General features: G+C 60.2%; 1 protein-coding gene across 1 annotated transcript; it reads left to right on the top strand.

The window, feature by feature from the left end:
- The first annotated feature begins 13,602 nt into the window (after nt 1-13,602).
- On the top strand, nt 13,603-17,971 carry CBX4 (chromobox 4). Its single transcript, XM_034067620.1, has 5 exons — nt 13,603-13,786; nt 13,870-13,913; nt 14,646-14,711; nt 15,254-15,320; nt 15,758-17,971. Exons 1-5 carry the CDS (start codon nt 13,718-13,720, stop codon nt 17,087-17,089), a joined length of 1,578 nt encoding a protein of 525 aa, XP_033923511.1. The 5' UTR covers nt 13,603-13,717; the 3' UTR covers nt 17,090-17,971.
- The last annotated feature ends 217 nt before the right edge of the window (nt 17,972-18,188 follow it).

Here is an 18,188-nt window from a genome sequence, read left to right as displayed (position 1 = left end):
AGCAAGTTCTGGGTGAGGAACCCAACAGACTGGTTTGGGTCTGGGGCAAGATGCTTGAATGCACCCAGCTCCAGGTCGCTCACAGGGGCAGTGCCCATGGAGCAGCTCTGCTGCATCATCCCTCAGCAGTCCTGGGGGCAAATGCCACCCTGGTGCTTCAGCCCAGGGGTAATTAGAATAGATGTTAGCTTGAAACTGATAAAGGAAATAACAGCTGATGGCAACAGTGTGGAGAGAGGCTCTGGAGCAGATTTTGGCTGTGCATGCCTTTGAGCTCTCTGGCTGCTGGCCCTGGAGAGGGAAGCAGGGGCTATGCTGGGCTCTCACCCATGGCATCAGGGCAGGGACCGTCCTCAGCCCCTTCTGCCTCTCTTGGAAAGCTCAGCCCCATCCCTGGGGAGCAGGGGGATGCCCCTGTCTGTGTTGGTTTGTTTCCAAACCCGTCACTGTCTGCAAGCTGCTGCCATTTCAGGTGATGTTCTGCAGCTCACCTTTACAGTGAAGCCATGGGCCGTCTCCTGTGAAGGGAACACTTGCAGGGGTGGTTTACCCTGTTTCCCCTTGCCAGCTCCCTTGTCCTGCTCAGAACATGGAAGACCCATCTAGGCATGGGGCAGAAAACAGAAAACCAAAGTGAAATGCATCCTCCTGTTAAAGTCCCCAGCGCTGGGACACGCGAGTGTGAAGCTCAGCCTGGGATCTGCTTTCACACTGGGACCTATTCCAATCCATTGCTGCTCCGGCTGTACCATGCGGTGTCCTCCTGTGTTTCGCTGGGTTTGGGGGGTCAGAGGAGCCCCACTGAGGCAACCCCCACCCTGCTGCAGGTGCTTTCTGGAAGCAGAATTAACCAAGCAAGGTCTTGGCAGGGAAACTGAGGGGACCTGGGTCTGTGCAGCCCAATGGGACACATGGAGCCGTCCATGACTCCTGCGGCCCTAGAGTGCCCCAGTGACACCAGGTGTGCCCCAAGCCCCCGCAGTGAGCACAGGTGATGCAGTGAAAGGGACCTGGTGTTAGCCAGCACTTCCGGGGGTGCTTTTTGGTGACTGGAAGAGATTCTCCAGGTGCCTCTGACCCTGTGTGGTGCCCATAGCAGGGCCCTCTGAGCTGAGCTGGCTGCAAGCCCAGTCCCAGCCCAAGCTCCGCTTCATGTGGCAAAGCAGCAGCATGGAGGAGGAGACTTTTCACGTTGTCTGGCTTGGGTTTGTCCTTCAGGAGCCACAAACGAGCTGAGCTGCTTCTCTCTGTGACTGGTGCTTGACCAACCTTGGCGGTGACAGGGGCGGCTGGGAGGAGGCTCTGGGCACTGGGCATTCACCAAAGCCCTCCCTGCTCCGGAGGTTTCCCACCTGCTCCCACATGTTGGGAGCTCAGCATCCTCAGGGCACACAGGGCTGGGAAGGGGCTGCCGTGTCCTGCCTGCACTGAGCCAAGGTTGTGCCTCCATCCCCTCCCGTGGCTGTGTAAGAACAGGGTCAGGACTGGTGACTGCAGGAGAGGGTCACAGTCACTGTGATGTGAGCTCAGGGAAGCCTCTGTGCTGAGCCTGCTCGAGCACCACTGCCGGGAGGAAAGGGTTAAGGAGCTGCCAGAATGAGACCAGGGAATTCAGCTGCTGACGCAGGTGGGAGATCAGCAAGGAAAACATCCCCATACAGACATCGCAGCATCACCAGCACCGCTGCCTGGGCTGTGAATGGGTGACAAACTCACCCCCACACAGGGAGCAGACTGGGACTTGGCTGCCACCCACGAGCACCCCAGGGTGCCCACCCTGCTTCTTGCTGCCAAAACACGGCCTGAACCACCCCTTCTCCTGCAAATTGCTGCTGGAAGGATGCTCTGTGGTACCGGAATGTTCACAGGCATCACTAGGGGAGGCAGACCTGGAGCCCTGCAGGGGGTGGGCACTGTGGGGCAGGCAATGAGGGTCCACACGTGCTGAGTTCCTAGTCCTGAAAAATCACTTGTCAGTGGTTTGGGTAATAAAATGACTTGGAACAAACAAGGCTGAAATCGGTGAAATGGGAAGAAATGGCCAACCAAGACCTGCGGCTTTTGGGGCTTCCCCCTGCATGGGATGGGATGGAACTGGGGATGGAATGAGGGCACCAATGGGATCACATCACTTGGCTTCTCCTGAGCTTCACAGGCAACAGCCAAGAGGAAGCTGTGGCTGCAGGCAGGAAGCAACGAGGGAAGAAGGGGGACTTTGTAGGGAGAACAGCCCCACAGAAAGTGGGGAGCAACATGCAAATGGATGGAGCAAACCTGAAGCTTGCCAGTGCTGGGATGGCCCCGAGAGCCCTCCGGGACGGGGCGGTTCCTATGGAACTGGGGCCGTTTCCGTCGCAGGCTGGGGCCAGGGCTCTGCTGCTGGGAATGGGGCAGTGGCTGCTGCGGGGCTGTGGACCCGGCAACACCGGGTGTGCGGCTCCTGATGCCGAGGGCTCGGCGGAGCAGGGCTGCTGCGCAGGCCACGGGCGCTGCCCCTCCAGCAGCCAGCGGTGGAGCCGGGCCCCGTGGCGATAGAATGGGATAATCGATGGCTCATTGTTGCTGGGCTTAATTTCGCCGTTCAGGCAGGGAACGAGCAGTGTGACTGTGCGGAAGCACGAGCCGAGGCAAGGCGGGGACCAGCCCCGTGTCCCCTGCAGCCAGGGGCTGAGCGGGCCCAGGAGCCGCTCTCACCGGGGCCAGCCCCCAGACCCCGACAGCCACGTGTGGGGTGCGAGGAGATGCCATCACCGGGGATCCACTTTGCTTTGTGTAATGCCAGGTCTAAGATGGCTGCAGCCGGGCTGAGCGTTACTGTGCTGCCAAAGCCCCTTTGCCAGCTCAAGCAGGAGCCTTTGCCAAAGGCCCCAGGCAATGCCATACGGGAGGGATCCCCCGCGCCTCTGGCTGGGATCACGGCCCTAGCTCTGCAGCACCCACACTTTGCCCTGCTGCTGGCGGTGCCCACCCCGATACCTGGGAATCGCCCTTCCTCCTCACTGTTTATCTTCCTCGCATTCCTCCGGGCTGGCTCACACCCACCCGGCAGCGCTGCCGCACGTTCCGGCTTTCCTCCCAGTCCCTGCTGTGTGATGGGGCCGTTACCTGCCCGTCTCTGCTGTTCCCTCTGTGTGTTGGTCAGTGCTCAGGTCCCTGGGGTCAGCCAGAGAAAGTTCCCAGAGGGAACGAGTCCTGCATCACCCCAAAATTCCACTGCCTCCACTTTGCTCCCCACTGTTGCCCTCTGGAGCTGGCTGGTTTGCCTGCATTTGTTGCACGCACTGCAGGTACTGCATGTACTGCACATCTGCTGGACCTCAGCTCACTGAGCACCTCCAAGCTCTGGTCCTCAGCTTGTGTTCACTTTGGTTCAGCCAAAACACACAGACACCCCACCGCTGTATCTGCCACCCCATAATGAGCTATCAGGCGTACTGCTCCTTCCCCTCTGCCTCAGCTCCTGCCCCATCCTCTCCCCTTCAAGACTCCTGTGAGCCCAAGCATCCCCCGGGATGAATTCGCAGCATGATTTCAGCCTGGTTTTCATGTCCATGCTCTCAGCCCATGCCAGTCTCTACTGGTGCCTCCAATTCCCATGTCCTGGTCTGTGCCACCCCTCCTGAGTCAGTCTCAGCTGCAAACACCCTCCCTCATCTATGGACTGTCACTGCCCCTTGCTAAAAGCGACATTCCAGAGGAGCAGCCCTGACTCCACAGCCTGGGAAGGACACTGGAGGATGTGTCCAGCGGGATCCTGGCTGCAGCTCGGGCTGTGCTCCTGCAGGACCGTGCAGACGCGCTCCCAGCACCCCGCGCACCCATGGGTGCTGGGGTGAGGGTTTGCCCATGGCGGCGGTCCCCAGGACTTCCCAGCGCAGCGGCCGATGCGGCAGCAGCAGCCCCAGCGCCCTCCCAACGCTGCCTTTTATGGCCCTGCTGCAGCCCCAGCCCAAACATGGGCTGAGGAGCGGCGGAGCTGGAGCAGCCAGGGCTGAGCAGCACCGCGCCCGTGTCGGCAGCAGCCTCCTTACCTGGGGGCTCCCCGAGCACCCTGCACTGCTGCATCCCCATCTCCCTGCTCCTCACAGCCCCCATCCCTGCCCCACACAGCCTCATCCCCGCCTTGGACATCCCCACATCCATCCCTGGCTCGAACATCCCTACATCCATCACTGGCTCGGATATCTCCACATCCATTCCCACCTCGTGCTCCATCCACACTGTGTCCAGTGTGTTCACTTGGTCTTCACACTTCCCTGTTACCCACAGGAGGGACAAGGCTGCTGCAAGGGGTGGTCCAGGACTGAGCCCTGCTGTTCCCTCCAATGCAAGGAGGCTGCACGTGCTGTATTTCCTGGCTGCAGGCAGTAAATCCCCAAGGACTAGGGCAGTGGCTGTGTTTTAATGACAGAGCCCCATGAATCAGCGCTGCAGCTGTGCGCACGCTGCAATCCCCCCTGCTGGGCAGACCATCAGCATCACCAAAGCCCCTGGTCCCAGGCTGAAGTCACAGCTGTGCCCTGGTCTGATGCTCACCTGCATCCTCTGCCCTCACATCGGGCCCTGCTGCTCTTTGCTGGTCAAAGCAGCCAAGCTGCTTTGCTTGGCTCTTTTCTCACATTGTCCTGACTCTTCCCAGCTTGCTGGAAGCCTGAGACTGTCTCAGCCCCCAGAGTCCAGTGCCAGGGGCTTTATCCCCACAGGGGATCAGGCAGGGGATGATCACAGCCCCTGCTGCCGACCTGGAGGATGGTTCTCCAGACTGGGACAGCTCCTTGATCTGTCGCAGGGAAACCCAACCAGATCCAACAGCTGGAGCATGGAATTGTGCCTGTTGTGACTAGGAGCAGCAAGCACATTTCCAAAAGGAGCTCAACTTGTTCCACTGAGCTGGTGGAGCTCCCACTGCACAGAGCTCCCTGAGAAGGTCCATGGGCAGCCAAAAAGCTGCTCCACTGCCCAGTGGCAGTGGGGGTCAGGGGATGGGCTGTGCCAAGGAGGACAGGATGAGGAACAGTGCCCCCATGGGTGCTCAGCACATGGATCCCCAGCAGCAGGGGGACTTGGGGTGGCTGCAGGAGGGCGGCAGAGCTGCTGCCTGTGCTGTGGGGTGAAGGGGTGAGCTCAGGAAGTGAAGCATCGCTGGTGTTGCCCGTGCAGATGCTGGAGTTCCCAGACCTTGCACAGCATCCCCAGGGGAAACCAGGCAGTGGGCAGCAGCCTAAGAATAGGTGCCTGGGGCACAGAAAAGGGAAATGAGAAGGGTCTGCAGCTCTCCAAGGAACAGCCCCCGGCCCAGCCATGGCCCCCTCAGCCTCACAGAGAGGTTTCCCCTGCCCAGAGAGGTCCTTGGTGTGGGGTTTCTTAGGCTGCAGGGCTCTCTGGACAGGAACACCCTGCTCTCACCGTAATGCTGCTTTGCCACTCTCCCGTGTGTAAATTCCAACACCTTCACCTAATATCCAGCGTGAAAAAGCATCCTAAGGTCAGGCACCAGCACCCGCAGAGCCCAGAACAATGTCATTATGGGCCGGGACCTCTCTACCAGGCAGGGGCAGGGCCAGCTCGAGTCCTTTAGCAAATACTCAGCTCTGTACACCCAAATGCAGGCAGTTCTGTATGTACACCAGTCCAAGGAGGGGCTGAGGTTGGAGGAGCCAGTCTAACCAGTCAGCCACCAGTGTGCCTCCCCAGTAGTGCTCACCCAGCTCCTGTGTGGCTGTTTCACCCTGGTGTGAGCCTGGAGCCCAGTGCCTGCTCTGCCTGTACAACACACAATAGACTTGCCGGTTATCCTTGAGGTGTAACGAATGTACACACTGTCCCATCCGCATCCCAGCACCGGGCTGAGCTGTCTGCAGCAGTGACCCATTCACAGTGTGTAATCACTGCCTGAGCCCCACAGATTGGCAGGAGCAGGGACATGAAGCAGGGACTCCAGCACTGTGACACACAGTGGTGGCTGCTTCATCTAGAGGCCCACGACCCTGTGGGTTTCAGCCCTGCAAACAGAGATGGGCTCCTGACCCCAGGAAAACATGTCCTTCTGATGGGCTAAATGTAGCTGGGCTTGGGTTGCATTAAGCAGCTTCATGGCAGGAGCTCTCTGGTGACAGTGCAAGGCACAGGGCGGGCAGCATGGCCGGAAAACCTTTGTGAAACCCTTGAAAGCAGCAGCACTCGGTGCAATCCGCTGCAGGATGAGGTGCCCAGGCAGGCACTGTGGAACCTCCTCACACCGGCCATGGGCTCCGGCTGCACCAGCCAAGGTGATGCTCGAGCAGCAGCAGGGAGGAAGCGGCAGCATCGCAGGCAAGGGCTGTGGGAGCTGCGCCCTGGTGCTCAGGTGCAGGAGGATGGAAACAGCCTCACCACAGAGCCACATGCGCTTCCTCCCTCTGCCTGCACCAGCACAGCCTGCGTGCAGGTGCAGAGCCTTCAGAACCATCACACACTGTGTGGTGGCTGCTGGTCACAGCCATGGACCAGCCAGTGGGGAGAAGCAGAGGGGCAGCAGCACTTGGTGGAGTTGTGGCTAGTGGATCCACTGCAGCAGGTCCCAGCTCACTGCCAAGGGAACCACGTGCCCGGAGCAAAGATCCTGTGGCCATTTGTTTGAGGAGAGACCCAAAAGGGCAGCCACAAACCCACTCATCACATGGACACAGTACCAAGTGCTGGGAGCTGCAGCTCATTGTGCCAGCAGCCAGGACGCCACAGCCCTGGGGAAGGTGTCTCTGTCCATGGCAGGGGTTTGGACTGGATCGGTTTTAGGGTCCCTTCAACCCAAATCAAGCTGGGATTCTGTGATTCTATGAATTATCCGTGACCACACACCCTTTGCCATGTGCCAGCCTCTCCATGTGCCATTCCCAGACCGCAGGCCAGGACAAGTGCTGACACAGCCCCCGCCTGCTCCTCTTCCTGCAGCTCTTTGAGCGGTCCCAGCCCAAACCAGTAATTACTACTCCTGTCTGTGGGCGATTACCCATCACTGCCCGGGGAGGGGAGGCCGCGGCATCACTTGGGATCAGCGCCATGGGGTGTGATGGCTCTGCCAGAGGAGCCGGTGCCAGCAGCGGGTGGTGCCTGCAGCATTGGTCCTGGCATGGGAGGGCTGCAGCTTTCCCTGCTTCCCTTTCCCTCCTCCCCATGCCCTGTATCCCGGGAGCAGCTCTCCACCACACCAGTGCCCCTGCCCTTCCCAGGCAGCTCATGACAGCACCCTGGTGCAGGAGCACTCTCCAGGGCTGCAATTGCTGTAATCACAGCCAATCAACCTATCAATCAATCCATCAATCAATCAATGTCTGCACTTAACTATCTTGGCATGGCCAACACAGTTCCTTCTGTAGCTGGAGAAGGCTTCATGGGTGATCATCATGCCAGGAAAAGCTGTTGCATGGGGGGGTGCTAAGGGAGTCTGAGCACAGGATGAGGCCATTGGGTGACCTCTGGGTGTGCTGCCCCCCAAGAAGCCCAGCTGAAGCCCCTTCTCCCAGCTCAGAGGAGCAGCCTGATGTAGGGTGAGCAGAACCTGGCACTGCCATCCCCATGGGTGTGTGCAGCCCAAGCTGGCTTTGCAGCCGTGTGAGTGGAGGAATCAGGTTCTGCTGCATGTGCCAGCTCCAGTGGTGTGTTACTGCTGAGGTTCAGGTGGTGGTTTATCTCCCAGGGATGATTTGGGGACTGTGTTTAATGCTTTCAAAATAAACTTCAGGTCAAAGTTTCTGATATTCTTTCAGTTTGCTCATTGAAATGTCAGATTAATGCTCCTGTGCTCCAGAGTCCCCCCCTCCCACTGAAGCCATCTCCCTGACTGCCCATGCAGAGTCAGAGCAACTTGAGAAGCTCCAGACAAAATCCTTCCCTGGAAGCTCCTATAATTGTCCAGGACTGCAGCTGCATCATCTGCTCTCATCCCACCATCAGACCACATGGGGTGGAACCTGTGCCTTAGCATGGTCAAGGCTTTGTACTAGATCCCAGTCTTGGACTGCTTCCTAGAGAGGGATGGGGACCCTCCTGCAGGTCTGTGCTTTGACTCACTTCATCGGGAGCAGGTTGGTGGTTTTGCTCATTAAGGAGTGTGGAGGCCTGGCTTCTGCTTGCTCTGATGGGGGAAGTATCTGCCTGGAGGCTTCTGCCCTTGCACCTCTGGTGTGAAATGAGCTGCAGCTTCTCAGCCTGGCTCCTAAGGAACAGGGAATTTCTTGTTCTCCTCTGGAGCTTGTTGGAGAGTCACAGGGGGAAGCCCTGGGCAGCCACAGGGGTAACTTCTACCCAGAGCCTGTTGATGGTATTTCCAAACCACCACCTGACCTCTGCTCTCCTCAGCTTTCTACCACTCTCTGCAACGGGTGCACAGCTCCCATCTGCCTGGAGAGGAAACCCAGACTCACCTCAGGGCTGTTTTGCCAGGGGCAGTCAGAGCCATCCTGGCTCCTGGGCTGGACTCTGGTGTTCCCTGTGTGGCTTCTGCTGCAGAGGAGCCTTTGTGCAATACGTTTTACTTGGGTTTGTGTCCACAATTCTACCGGACTCCAGTGGCTTCTTGTCTGATTTTGTGGAGTGGCTCTGGAGCGGAGCTGTCTGGGGCTTGCAGCCTGCTGGTGCTGTTTGTTTTCCCATGGAAGAGCATGGAGCAGACTGGAGAAGCTTGCTCAAAACATCTCAGTCCTTTCACAGTGCTGAGCAGCTCCTCGCTGCTGCCACCAGTGACTGCAGCCTCATGGAGAGACATGCGCAGCCCCACTGCTGATGGAGAGAAATCTCATCACTGCACTTGGCTGCAAGGAGCAGCATCGGCTTAAGTGATAAGAGGTGGAAGAGAGCTCAGAGCTCAGTCCTCCGCAGGGCTGCTCATAGGGTAGATGATGCTCACCGGGATCCCTGCAGTGAGCAGGGGAAGAGTTCTCATCTTCCTCTGCCCCACAGCCCCCTGCTCTCTTCCTGAGTGGGAATGCTTCCCAATGCTCGCTGTCTGGGGTCCCAAGCAGTCTGCATTGCCATGGATCAGGTGGGTGCTGAGCCCTGTGCTGTGGAAGGACAGTCATGGCTGGGGACAGAGGGATTCCAGTGCCTCTTTCCTCTGGATTTCTCCTGACTTGCCTGACTCTAAGAAGATTAAGGACAGATGGTCTCTGAGGCACCATGCCTAAGGCTGGGGGTGAAGATACAGTGGAGAAGGGCCCTGGGGAAGGGGGGTTATTCCCATCCAAGTTGCCAAGGGATGGAGTCTCCTTGGAACCTGCTGTTAGGTGCTGCCCTCCCTGCAGCTCCATAGGGCTGGGCAGTCACCTCCTTCCTTCAGGGCTGCCCCATCCATGGGGGATTCCAGGGTGCCCACACAATGACCACCCTGGGTAACTGTGCCACGTGTGCTCCCGTGTCTCAGCCCCTGCACGGGAGCAGGCTCCATTGTGCTTTGTTGAACCGCTGTGGAAGCACACAGTGTACCGACACGTGCCTCATCCGGGGGCATTCTGCAGGCAGCCTCTCCTCGCCCGTGCTTGGAAGCAGCTCCAGAGAGCAAATTCAGCCAGCGTGGCCCCGGCAGCGGCTGCGGTGATGCACTTGTGAGGCCGTTCAGGTTTCCACGTGATGACCCAGTTCAGGGTGGTTTTGCCTCTGGATTTTCCCACTGCTGCTGCCTCTGGGTGGGTGATGGCAGCTCCAGACCCTGCTGCTGTGCTTGGGTTTAAAGCCCCCAGCTTGTTCCACACTGACAGCCCCAGCCCCGCGTGCTCAGACTCTATGGTGTTACAGTGCCAGGCGCTCCGAGCACCGGTTTTCTTCCTGCTGCAGTGTCTGAAAATGCTCGTGTGTGCTCCACGGCCCTGGATGTTTTCCTGAGAGCTCTGAAAAGTAAATGGTTTGTGGCAAAGGGGGTTTTGCTGCATTAGAAAGCCCGTTACACTGGGGGCAGGGCGCGTCACTTCAGCTGCTGGAGTGAAGGTGCTGGGATGCTCCAGGGGTTTTCAGTGCCTGTGCTGGAGTGAATTCCAGCCCAGCTTCCAGCAGAGTTGTCTCTTCCCTAATCATTTGAACCAACCCTGGCCAGCAGTCACTCAGCACCAGTGGTGGGTTTGAACCGTGAGGCAAAGGGGCAGCTTGTGTTTAGAAGGAGACAATAATTGCAAGTCAGATCTGCTTGTTCAATACTCTATTGACAGATTTGCCTTGGCAACCTGGAGCAGGGTTTCATTGTCTGCATCTTACCTCATGGCATCCTATTGATTGAGTGGTGGGTTTTGTTTTTGTGGGTTTGCTTTTTCCCCCTCCCCAAGCCTACCTACTTGTCCTTTTCTTGTCTCCAGCACGGTGTTGACCTCAGCACAGGCTGTATTATAACCTGGTTTTCAAACTGGCCACAATTCCAGATGTGAGCCAGGGATGATAAAAGCAGAAGGGCAGACCTAGGAGCCCTATTGGCCATGGCTGTGGGTGACCAGGTAGGAGGAATGAATGGGACCAGCACTCCCCCCCTCCAAGGACACCCTCATATAAGAGTCATGAAATCTGTGTCTGGCCCCAGCAAGAGTGGCCTTGGAGGGAATACTGTAACTACTCATGAATTAACTTTCTGTTCTTTGGTGCTTTGCCTGGTGTGATCTTGGCCCTTTGGAGCTCCAGGAGGAACCCTTGGTCCCACCAGGGCACCCAAACTGCAGCCTTGGGGTCATGTCGGTGGCACTGGAGGGTTACAGCTGAGGAAGAATTGCTGGTTTGAATTGCTAATAATGATACAGACTAATGAGCAACATCAGAAATGATGGCATGTGTAATCAGTGCCGCTGATAGCAGCAGCAAGCAGGTCTGCATACAGGGTGAGGGGAAGTGAGTGCCTCGTGTTTCAGGGGCAGAACCTGGCCCTGACTCTGGGGTAGGAACTTGATAAATAATGATGAAAACTATGAACCCAGACAGACCTCAGCTCTGGGCAGGAGAAGGGAATGTGGCCAGCAAGTATCTGAGGGGAAATTGCCTCTGTGGGCTTCCCAGCACCTGCAGGAAGCACACCTGGCACTGACTGTTGGAGGTTCTGTCATACATTCACCCTGGGGCTGCCCCATGCAGAATCAGGGCACACGGAGGTAGAGGTGGCTGGAGCCCCTGTGCTTGGTCTGTGCCCACTCCTGGCATCTCCACTCGGCCCAGGGCCCTGTGGTTGCTGATGCTCTGTGGGTGTAAAGGAACCTGAGACCTTGCACGGTGTGTGGCAGCCACAGAACGTGTGTCTGCCCTTCGTGCCTCCCCCAGACAGGCAAACCATAATCTGTGCGGTGTGAAACAGCCACTCTCTTGGCTCCAGTAGGCAGCAGCTGGTTCTGGTTTCTTTAGGTTGGAAACCTCCTCTCCCTTTTCTCATCCCTGTAATATGCCCCAGCCAGTCAAGAAGAGGCAACAGTTGGAAGCATTGCCTCTCTTCCTCATTTAGGGTATGTTACGTGGTTCAAATAAGGCGTCCTCTTTCGACTCGACAAAGGGGATGATGTATCAGTTCATGAGCTGCTGTTATCTGAGCAAGGTAAGAGAGAGAAAATCACCACCATTACAATCATTACTGTGAATCATGTGCAATCAGCCTGGTAACAGAAAGCAGATGAACATCCTGCAGAAGCCTACAGGACAGGAGCTGGCGCTGAGCTGTGGGAGCCACGAAGCATTAAATGCTCTTAATGTTGGTTTTCGGTGTTGCTTTCACCTTTTTTGATTTATTTAATATTATATTTCATCAGTGACCTCTCAGCCTGCTCCTGAGGCAGGTTCTGCCGCGATGCCAAGGATGTCTGCTCACACGGTTAAAAATATGTATGTATTTTATATATATATATATGCAGGCAGCCAGCCCCTGCCCTCCTTATCTCCTCTTCCTGCTGGGGGCCTGGGAAGAGCTCAGCATTCCCGGTCGGCTGGGCCCGGAGTTGGGGAGGAATTGCACCAAATCCTGCTCGTTCCTGGGCATTCAGTTTTATTGCCAGCATTAGTGGTTTGTGCTCGGCTTGTCTCCTTTGGCAACAGGAGAAGCTTGAAATGTCAAAGGGGAGGGTTAACAAACTCCGTTGGCATAAATTTCAATGGACGTGTGGTTCTTAGGAAAACGGCTAAGTTAAAAAATAGATAAAATAAGACTTTAAGCGTGGCCACGTGCGCTGCTTTGGGCTGCGGTTCACAATGGATAATAATTCTTACATTAAGCCCCCTCAGCCCTCCAGGGAAATCAAAATTGTAATATCAGTTTGCTTTTTATTGGCTCGGCTCCGCGATCGCGGCGGCTGCGTCTTTGTTATGGTCCCCGACGCGGTGACATTCAGCGGTGCCCCCGGGTCCAGGAGGGGACAGCCCCGAGGGAACGCGGCGCATTCTCGGGGGGACGGGCGCTACGGCCCGACCTGCGGCAGAGGAGCCGCTCCGGGCCCCGGTGCCGCTCGGACTCAGCCCCGCCGCTCCCGCACCACCGCGAAAGTTGCGGGGAGCGGCCACCCCGTCCATGAACTGGCAGAGCCCCGGCGGAGAGGGACGGCGGCAGCACGACCGCGGCCCCGGGCCGGCCTCGGGACGCACCGGGCGCGGCGGCTCCGGTTCTCTGGCACCTGCGGAGATCGATCCCTGCCAACATCAGGAGCAGAGACCCCCGGGACCTGCCCCATGTCGTTCTCGTCCTGCCCCGCGGGGGTCTGCAGCAGGGACAGCTCCCGCAGAGGCGGAGGGGAAGGTCCGGAGTTGACCGTGCCCTCAGCGGGGGATCCGCACCGGGAGGTGCCCGGCCGGCCCCGCTCCACCTGCCCAGGGGCAGGAAGGTCGCTTCCGTTTGGCACCGCCACGTTACCCGGTGCAGAGCAGGGAACGGCTGAGGCGGCTCCGCTGTCAAGCCGCAGCTCGGCGCGGACACGCGTGGGCCCCAGCCCGCTCCCCGTCATCTGCGCAAACGAGAACGAGTGCGCGGAGCCTCCCGCCCCGTGCTCGCCGGTCCCCGCACGCCGCCGCCGTTTGCGGCTTCCGGCACCGGCGAGGGAAACCCGCCGCCACCTGCCCTGGGCCCGCTTCCCCCGGGCGCTCCGGCCTTCCTGCAGCACAGGATCCCCGCCTCTGCGTGGCTCGGGCCGTGCTCCCGCGACCACGGGGACCCTCCGAGCAGCGCCCGGTTGGCAGCGGGCGAAGGATCCTCCGGGCCGGGCTAGGGCCCGCTGCGGGCCGGGCCCCAGGAGCAGGCAGCGGGCTCGGGCCGCGCAAGGAGTGAGCAGCCCCGTTCCCCGGGCCCACGGCAGCCCGCGACGTGGCGCGGAGCCCTCCCGAGGGCGCATCCCCCGTCACCAGACCCCGTGGGGAGGCCCCCGCCCGCTCACCCCCCCCGGCCCCGGTGTTGCGGGTTTCGCACCTGCCCCAGGGCTCCACCGCCCCCCGCGGGGGCCGTGCTGAGTCACGCGTGGGGCGGGGGCCGGGCTGCCCGCACCCCCCCCCGCCGCCCGCCCCCTCCCCGCCTCGCTCCCCGGCAGGTCTGCGCCAATCCCCCGGCCCCGCCGTTGACGGGCAGCCGGGCCCGGGAGGCGCCGCCTCCCTGACGTCTCGCTCCGGGATTTGCACGGGTTGCGGTGCCGCGGCTCAGTGTCTGTCGGGTCGGCGGCGGGAGCTGCCGGGAGCCGGAGCCCAGCTCGGCTGCAGCGGCGGCCGCGGACGCCCGGCCCGGCCCGGCGCGGCCCTTCCCGGGTGCAGCATGGAGCTGCCGGCGGTGGGGGAGCACGTCTTTGCGGTGGAGAGCATCGAGAAGAAGCGGATCCGAAAGGTGAGGGGCGGAGGGTGGCGGGGGGCGCCCGGGCGGGCGGTGGGTCCAGCTGACGCCGTGTTTTTGCCTCCCGCGCTCCGCAGGGCAGAGTCGAGTACCTGGTGAAATGGAGGGGATGGTCGCCCAAGTGAGTACTGAGCGGGCAGCGGGGACGGGGCCGGGGCAGGGGCGGCCCGGCGGCGGGGCTGCAACGCGCTTCGTTTCCCGGGAAGGGCCCCGGGCCGGGCGGCGGGCGGACGGGCAGCGAGACGCGGCCGCGGGGCCCGGTGGTGGCGGCGGCGGGAGCCGAGCGAGGCGGGCAGGCGGCGGCTGATGTGCACCAGAAAATGGCTCCTTCCCCCTTTCCCTCCTCGGGAGCCGGGCTCCATATTGCAGAACCGAGCGGGGGGGGGCGAGCGGGGGGGAAGGGGGAATAACCTCAAAAATAACCCGCAGCCCGGGCGGGCGGGCGGCCCCGGGAGCCCGCCGAGGCGGAGGCACCGGCGGCGGAGCGAGCGCGGCCGCTGCGGGGGCTTCGGGAGCTGCGTGACAGGGCGGGCGGTGGGCGCGGGGGGTTCGGCCCGGTCCCTGCCCGCGCCGTGGCCGCTTTGCTGGGTTCGGGAAAGGGGATTTGGAACATTTCATCATGACATGCCTCGAATTCCTCCGGAATAATAACTGCGCTAAATAAACAGTTCCGTCCCCTGTGCCGCCCCCCCCTCCCCGCCCATCCCCCCCACCCACCGGGACCCGCGCCCATCACCCGCTCCCAGGCGGGCCCGGTGCTGCGGGCGGGCTGCCGGGCACCCTCTTGCCCGGGACCTCGGCCCTTCCCGGCGGGGCCCCGCGGCTGACGGCCGCTCTCCTCCCCTCTCGCAAGATACAACACGTGGGAGCCCGAGGAGAACATCCTGGACCCGCGGCTGCTCATCGCCTTCCAGAACAGGTGAGCGGCGAGCGGGGGGTGGCGGCTGCGTCACGGGCACGGCACGGGACGGGCCCGGGCTCGGGCTCGGGGGCGCGGCCCCGGCGGGGCGGGCGCCCGGGGACGCGGGTGACGCCTCCAGTTCAAGGTCCCCCCGCTCCGCGCTCCCCCCGCGCCGCGCTTCGCGCTCCCGCCGCCCGGGGACTCGGTGCGGGCGCGGGGAGGAGGCGGTGCCGTTGCCGTTGCCGCTGCGCTCGGCCGGGCCGGGCTGGGCTCTGCTGCTGCTGCGGGTTCGTTCCCTTCCGTGCATTGATTTCCTGTAGTGTTCTGGCGCACACTGTAAACTTCAGCCCTCGCCGCAGTGGCGGGAGGAGGGACATCGCCTTCATTCGGCGCCGGCTCCCTCCGCGGGTCACCCGTGTCCCTGTGCCGCCGCCTCCTGCGGGACCCCCTGGCCCCGCTTCCCTCCTGCAGCCTGGCTGCACCCGTGCGGGGTCGTTGGGGTGCCCCCGGGGGTCCGTGTGCCGCCGGTCGGACCTCACCGTGACTCCGTGTTCCCGCAGGGAGCGGCAGGAGCAGCTGATGGGATACCGCAAGCGGGGCCCGAAGCCTAAGCCGCTGGTCGTGCAGGTAAATGCATGGGGAAACCCAGCCCCACTGCACGGCCCCGACCCGTCCTCTGGGAGCTGGTTGCAGTGGGTTTCATCATGCTCAGGAGCCGGGCGGGTGCCCCGGGGACCCCCAGCGCTGAGCTCATCAGGCAGCCCCAGCCCTGCTGCAGCCGGGTGGCATTAGCAGGCTGCTCGGCAGCGGCGTCCCGCTCAGCCCCTGTTCCCAGACAGCTGATTGAAGGGTGCTTTTCTTCTTTTCATTGCTTCATTAATCTGGAGCAATGCACAGCCTCTGAGTTGGAGTGGGTTGAGGCCGCCTGCGCCCTGTGATGCAGTGTCCCGTAACCAGAGCTGCTGGATGGGGGGGTTCACCGGAGCCTTCGGCACCTGCCACAGCACTGGCACCATGTTCTCTGGGCCCGCCTGACCACAGCTCCTTGCTTTGTGTTGTTGCAGCTTCCCTCCTTCGCCCGCCGCTCGAACATCCTCACTGGGCTGCAGGACCCTGCCGTGGACAACAGGCCAAAGCTGGATCTTGGCTCCTCCGGCAAGAGCCAGCAGCACCAGTATGAACTCAACAGCAAGAAGCACCACCAGTACCAGCCCAACGGCAAGGAGAGCAGCATGAAGCACCAGTCCCACAGCAAAGGGAAGTATTACTACCAGCTGAACAGCAAGAAGCACCACCACTACCAGCCGGACCCCAAGATGTATGAACCCCATTACCAGCCCAGCAGCAAGGAGCCGCAGAGCCAGTCCTGCTTGGACAGTAACAAGAGCCCACTGGTCTCTCACCCGGACAAGTGGGCTCATGGCCCAGCCAAAAACTTGCTGGGCCCGGTCAAGAGCCTTGCTGCAGAGGGCAAGAACGGAGCTGAGAAGAACCTGTCCAGTGGTACTGGGCCTCCCCCCCGGGACAGGGTGACCAGCAACGGCCTGGGAGGTAAGATGAAGATTGTCAAGAACAAAAACAAGAATGGGCGCATCGTGATCGTCATGAGCAAGTACATGGAGAACGGCATGCAGGCAGTGAAGATCAAGTCCGGGGAGCCTCCCCGGAAGCGGGCTGCAGAGGAGAGGACTCCTAAGAAGGGTGGGGAGGAGAAGCTGGAGGCTTGGAGGAAGCCAGGGGAGGAGAGGGTGGTGGGCAGCAATGCCCTGAGCAAAGCAGAGGACGAGGGCCAGCAGCCTGCTGCGGAGCTCGAGGAAAGTCCCCAAAAGACTCCCGTGGCCAAGGAGCTGCCCCTTCCCCCGGCGGAGCAGCCCCTGCAGCTCACCACAAAGCCGGACCTCGTGCCCTGGTCCCTGAATCCTGTCTGTGAGCACAGCCCTCCTTCTATGGGACTGAACCTCTCCAGCCCCAGCTCGCGGAAGCGCTGCCTGTCGGAGCCACATGTGGAGCGGGAGCCAGGCAAGAAGCGCCTGACGTCGCGGAGCATCAGTGCCCCAAACTGCCTCAGCCCCCCGGCCCCTGAGCGGCCGGAGCTGCCCGCCCAGCCGGAGGTCATCCTCCTGGATTCGGACCTGGATGAGCCCATAGACTTGCGCTGTGTGAAACCGCGGGTGGAGGGTGAGCTGCCCCTGGCGCAGGTGAAGCCAGAGGTGCCACCGGCACCAGCCGAGAAACCAGCCACAGAGCCTTCGCAACCCCGGGAGGCCACAGAGGAGGATGAGGAGGAGGACGCCGAGTCCCTGCAGGAATTCAAGCCCTTCTTTGGGAATATAATTATCACAGATGTGACCGCAAACTGCCTGACCGTGACCTTCAAGGAGTACGTGACGGTGTGAGGTGGGACGGTGGCTGCTCCCTGTGGGAGCTGCCTGCACGCCCCAGGGGCCACTGGCCCCACAGCCTCCCCCTAAGGTACTGGTGCCCCTTCCCCGGAGCCTGCGTGCCCCCTGCCCACGCCACAGGGCCAAACCTGCGGTCCCCACTGAAGGGATGCTGGGCCAGGGTCTGGCACCGCGGCCATCCCTGCCACGCGGGGTGTCCTTGCCGCTGCTCCTGCCCGCCATCAGGGCCCACGAGGATGGGGCCCACCAGTTACTCAGAGTTATAGTATTATATTTTAACAGTGCTAACTTGTCGAGTGATTCTTGCTCCCGTTTGTACGTGGTGTTCTTGAAATGTATTGTTTGAGCTGAAAGCTGGTCGCTCTTGGGCCACGCTAATATATTTATTTGTAGGTATTTATATAATGAAATATAAAGCCTAGATTTATGGAGTCCCTAGATCACCTTATAAACTATATCAAATGAATATTTTCTGTTTTCCTTTTTAACCATTCAGCATTTGTTAGTCTCGTCCCCTCCTTCCCAGCCGCAGGACCATCCCTGGTATATATTTTTTGATACTGTACACATGTGGTGTTTCTATGTGCAAAAAAAAATGGTTATCTAAAGCTAAACAAGCTATTATAGAAATTGCTGCTATTAGAAATGTCTAAACTATAAGCTTCCAATTATTAATTGCTTGAATGTAAATATTAAATGGAGATGTTGAAAGTGCATTTGATGTTCTGCAGCTAGTGTAGATCGGATTGCAGAGCCCGGTGGCTGGGAGGTGGAGTGCAAGCTGCCAGCAGCGCTTCCTGGTCTGAGGGCTGTGTCACGGGGGAAGAAATGTATCATGCAATCACTGCAAAGGACTATAAACCTTTACAAAACCCACTGGGATTCGGAGTGCGTTTGTTACCGCATATGGAAGATGTTCCTGTGCGGGCAGGCGGTGGCTGGGGAGCCCTGGAGCAGGTACCTGCAGGTTACAACCAGCTCCGAGGTTCTTCGTGTTCAATATAGCTCCGAGTTCTGCCCAGGAGCACAGGCAAGGACATGCATCATAGCACATGGAGGTATCCCATGTTCTCCTGGCAGCAAGGCCAGGAGC

This window comes from Melopsittacus undulatus, chromosome 11, assembly GCF_012275295.1.
Source record: "Melopsittacus undulatus isolate bMelUnd1 chromosome 11, bMelUnd1.mat.Z, whole genome shotgun sequence".
NCBI classification, from domain to species: domain Eukaryota; kingdom Metazoa; phylum Chordata; class Aves; order Psittaciformes; family Psittaculidae; genus Melopsittacus; species Melopsittacus undulatus.
The sequence above is the reverse complement of the archived record's forward strand: the minus strand, read 5'-3'. Positions and strand labels throughout refer to the sequence as shown.

Excerpts from the sequence above, each read along its gene's own strand:
- CBX4 (XM_034067620.1), top strand. The coding sequence starts at position 13,718 with ATGGAGCTGCCGGCGGTGGGGGAGCACGTCTTTGCGGTGGAGAGCATC. Across the intron at positions 14,712-15,253 it reads CTCATCGCCTTCCAGAACAG|GGAGCGGCAGGAGCAGCTGA; the intron begins GTGAGCGGCGAG and ends GTGTTCCCGCAG. Across the intron at positions 15,321-15,757 it reads CTAAGCCGCTGGTCGTGCAG|CTTCCCTCCTTCGCCCGCCG; the intron begins GTAAATGCATGG and ends GTGTTGTTGCAG.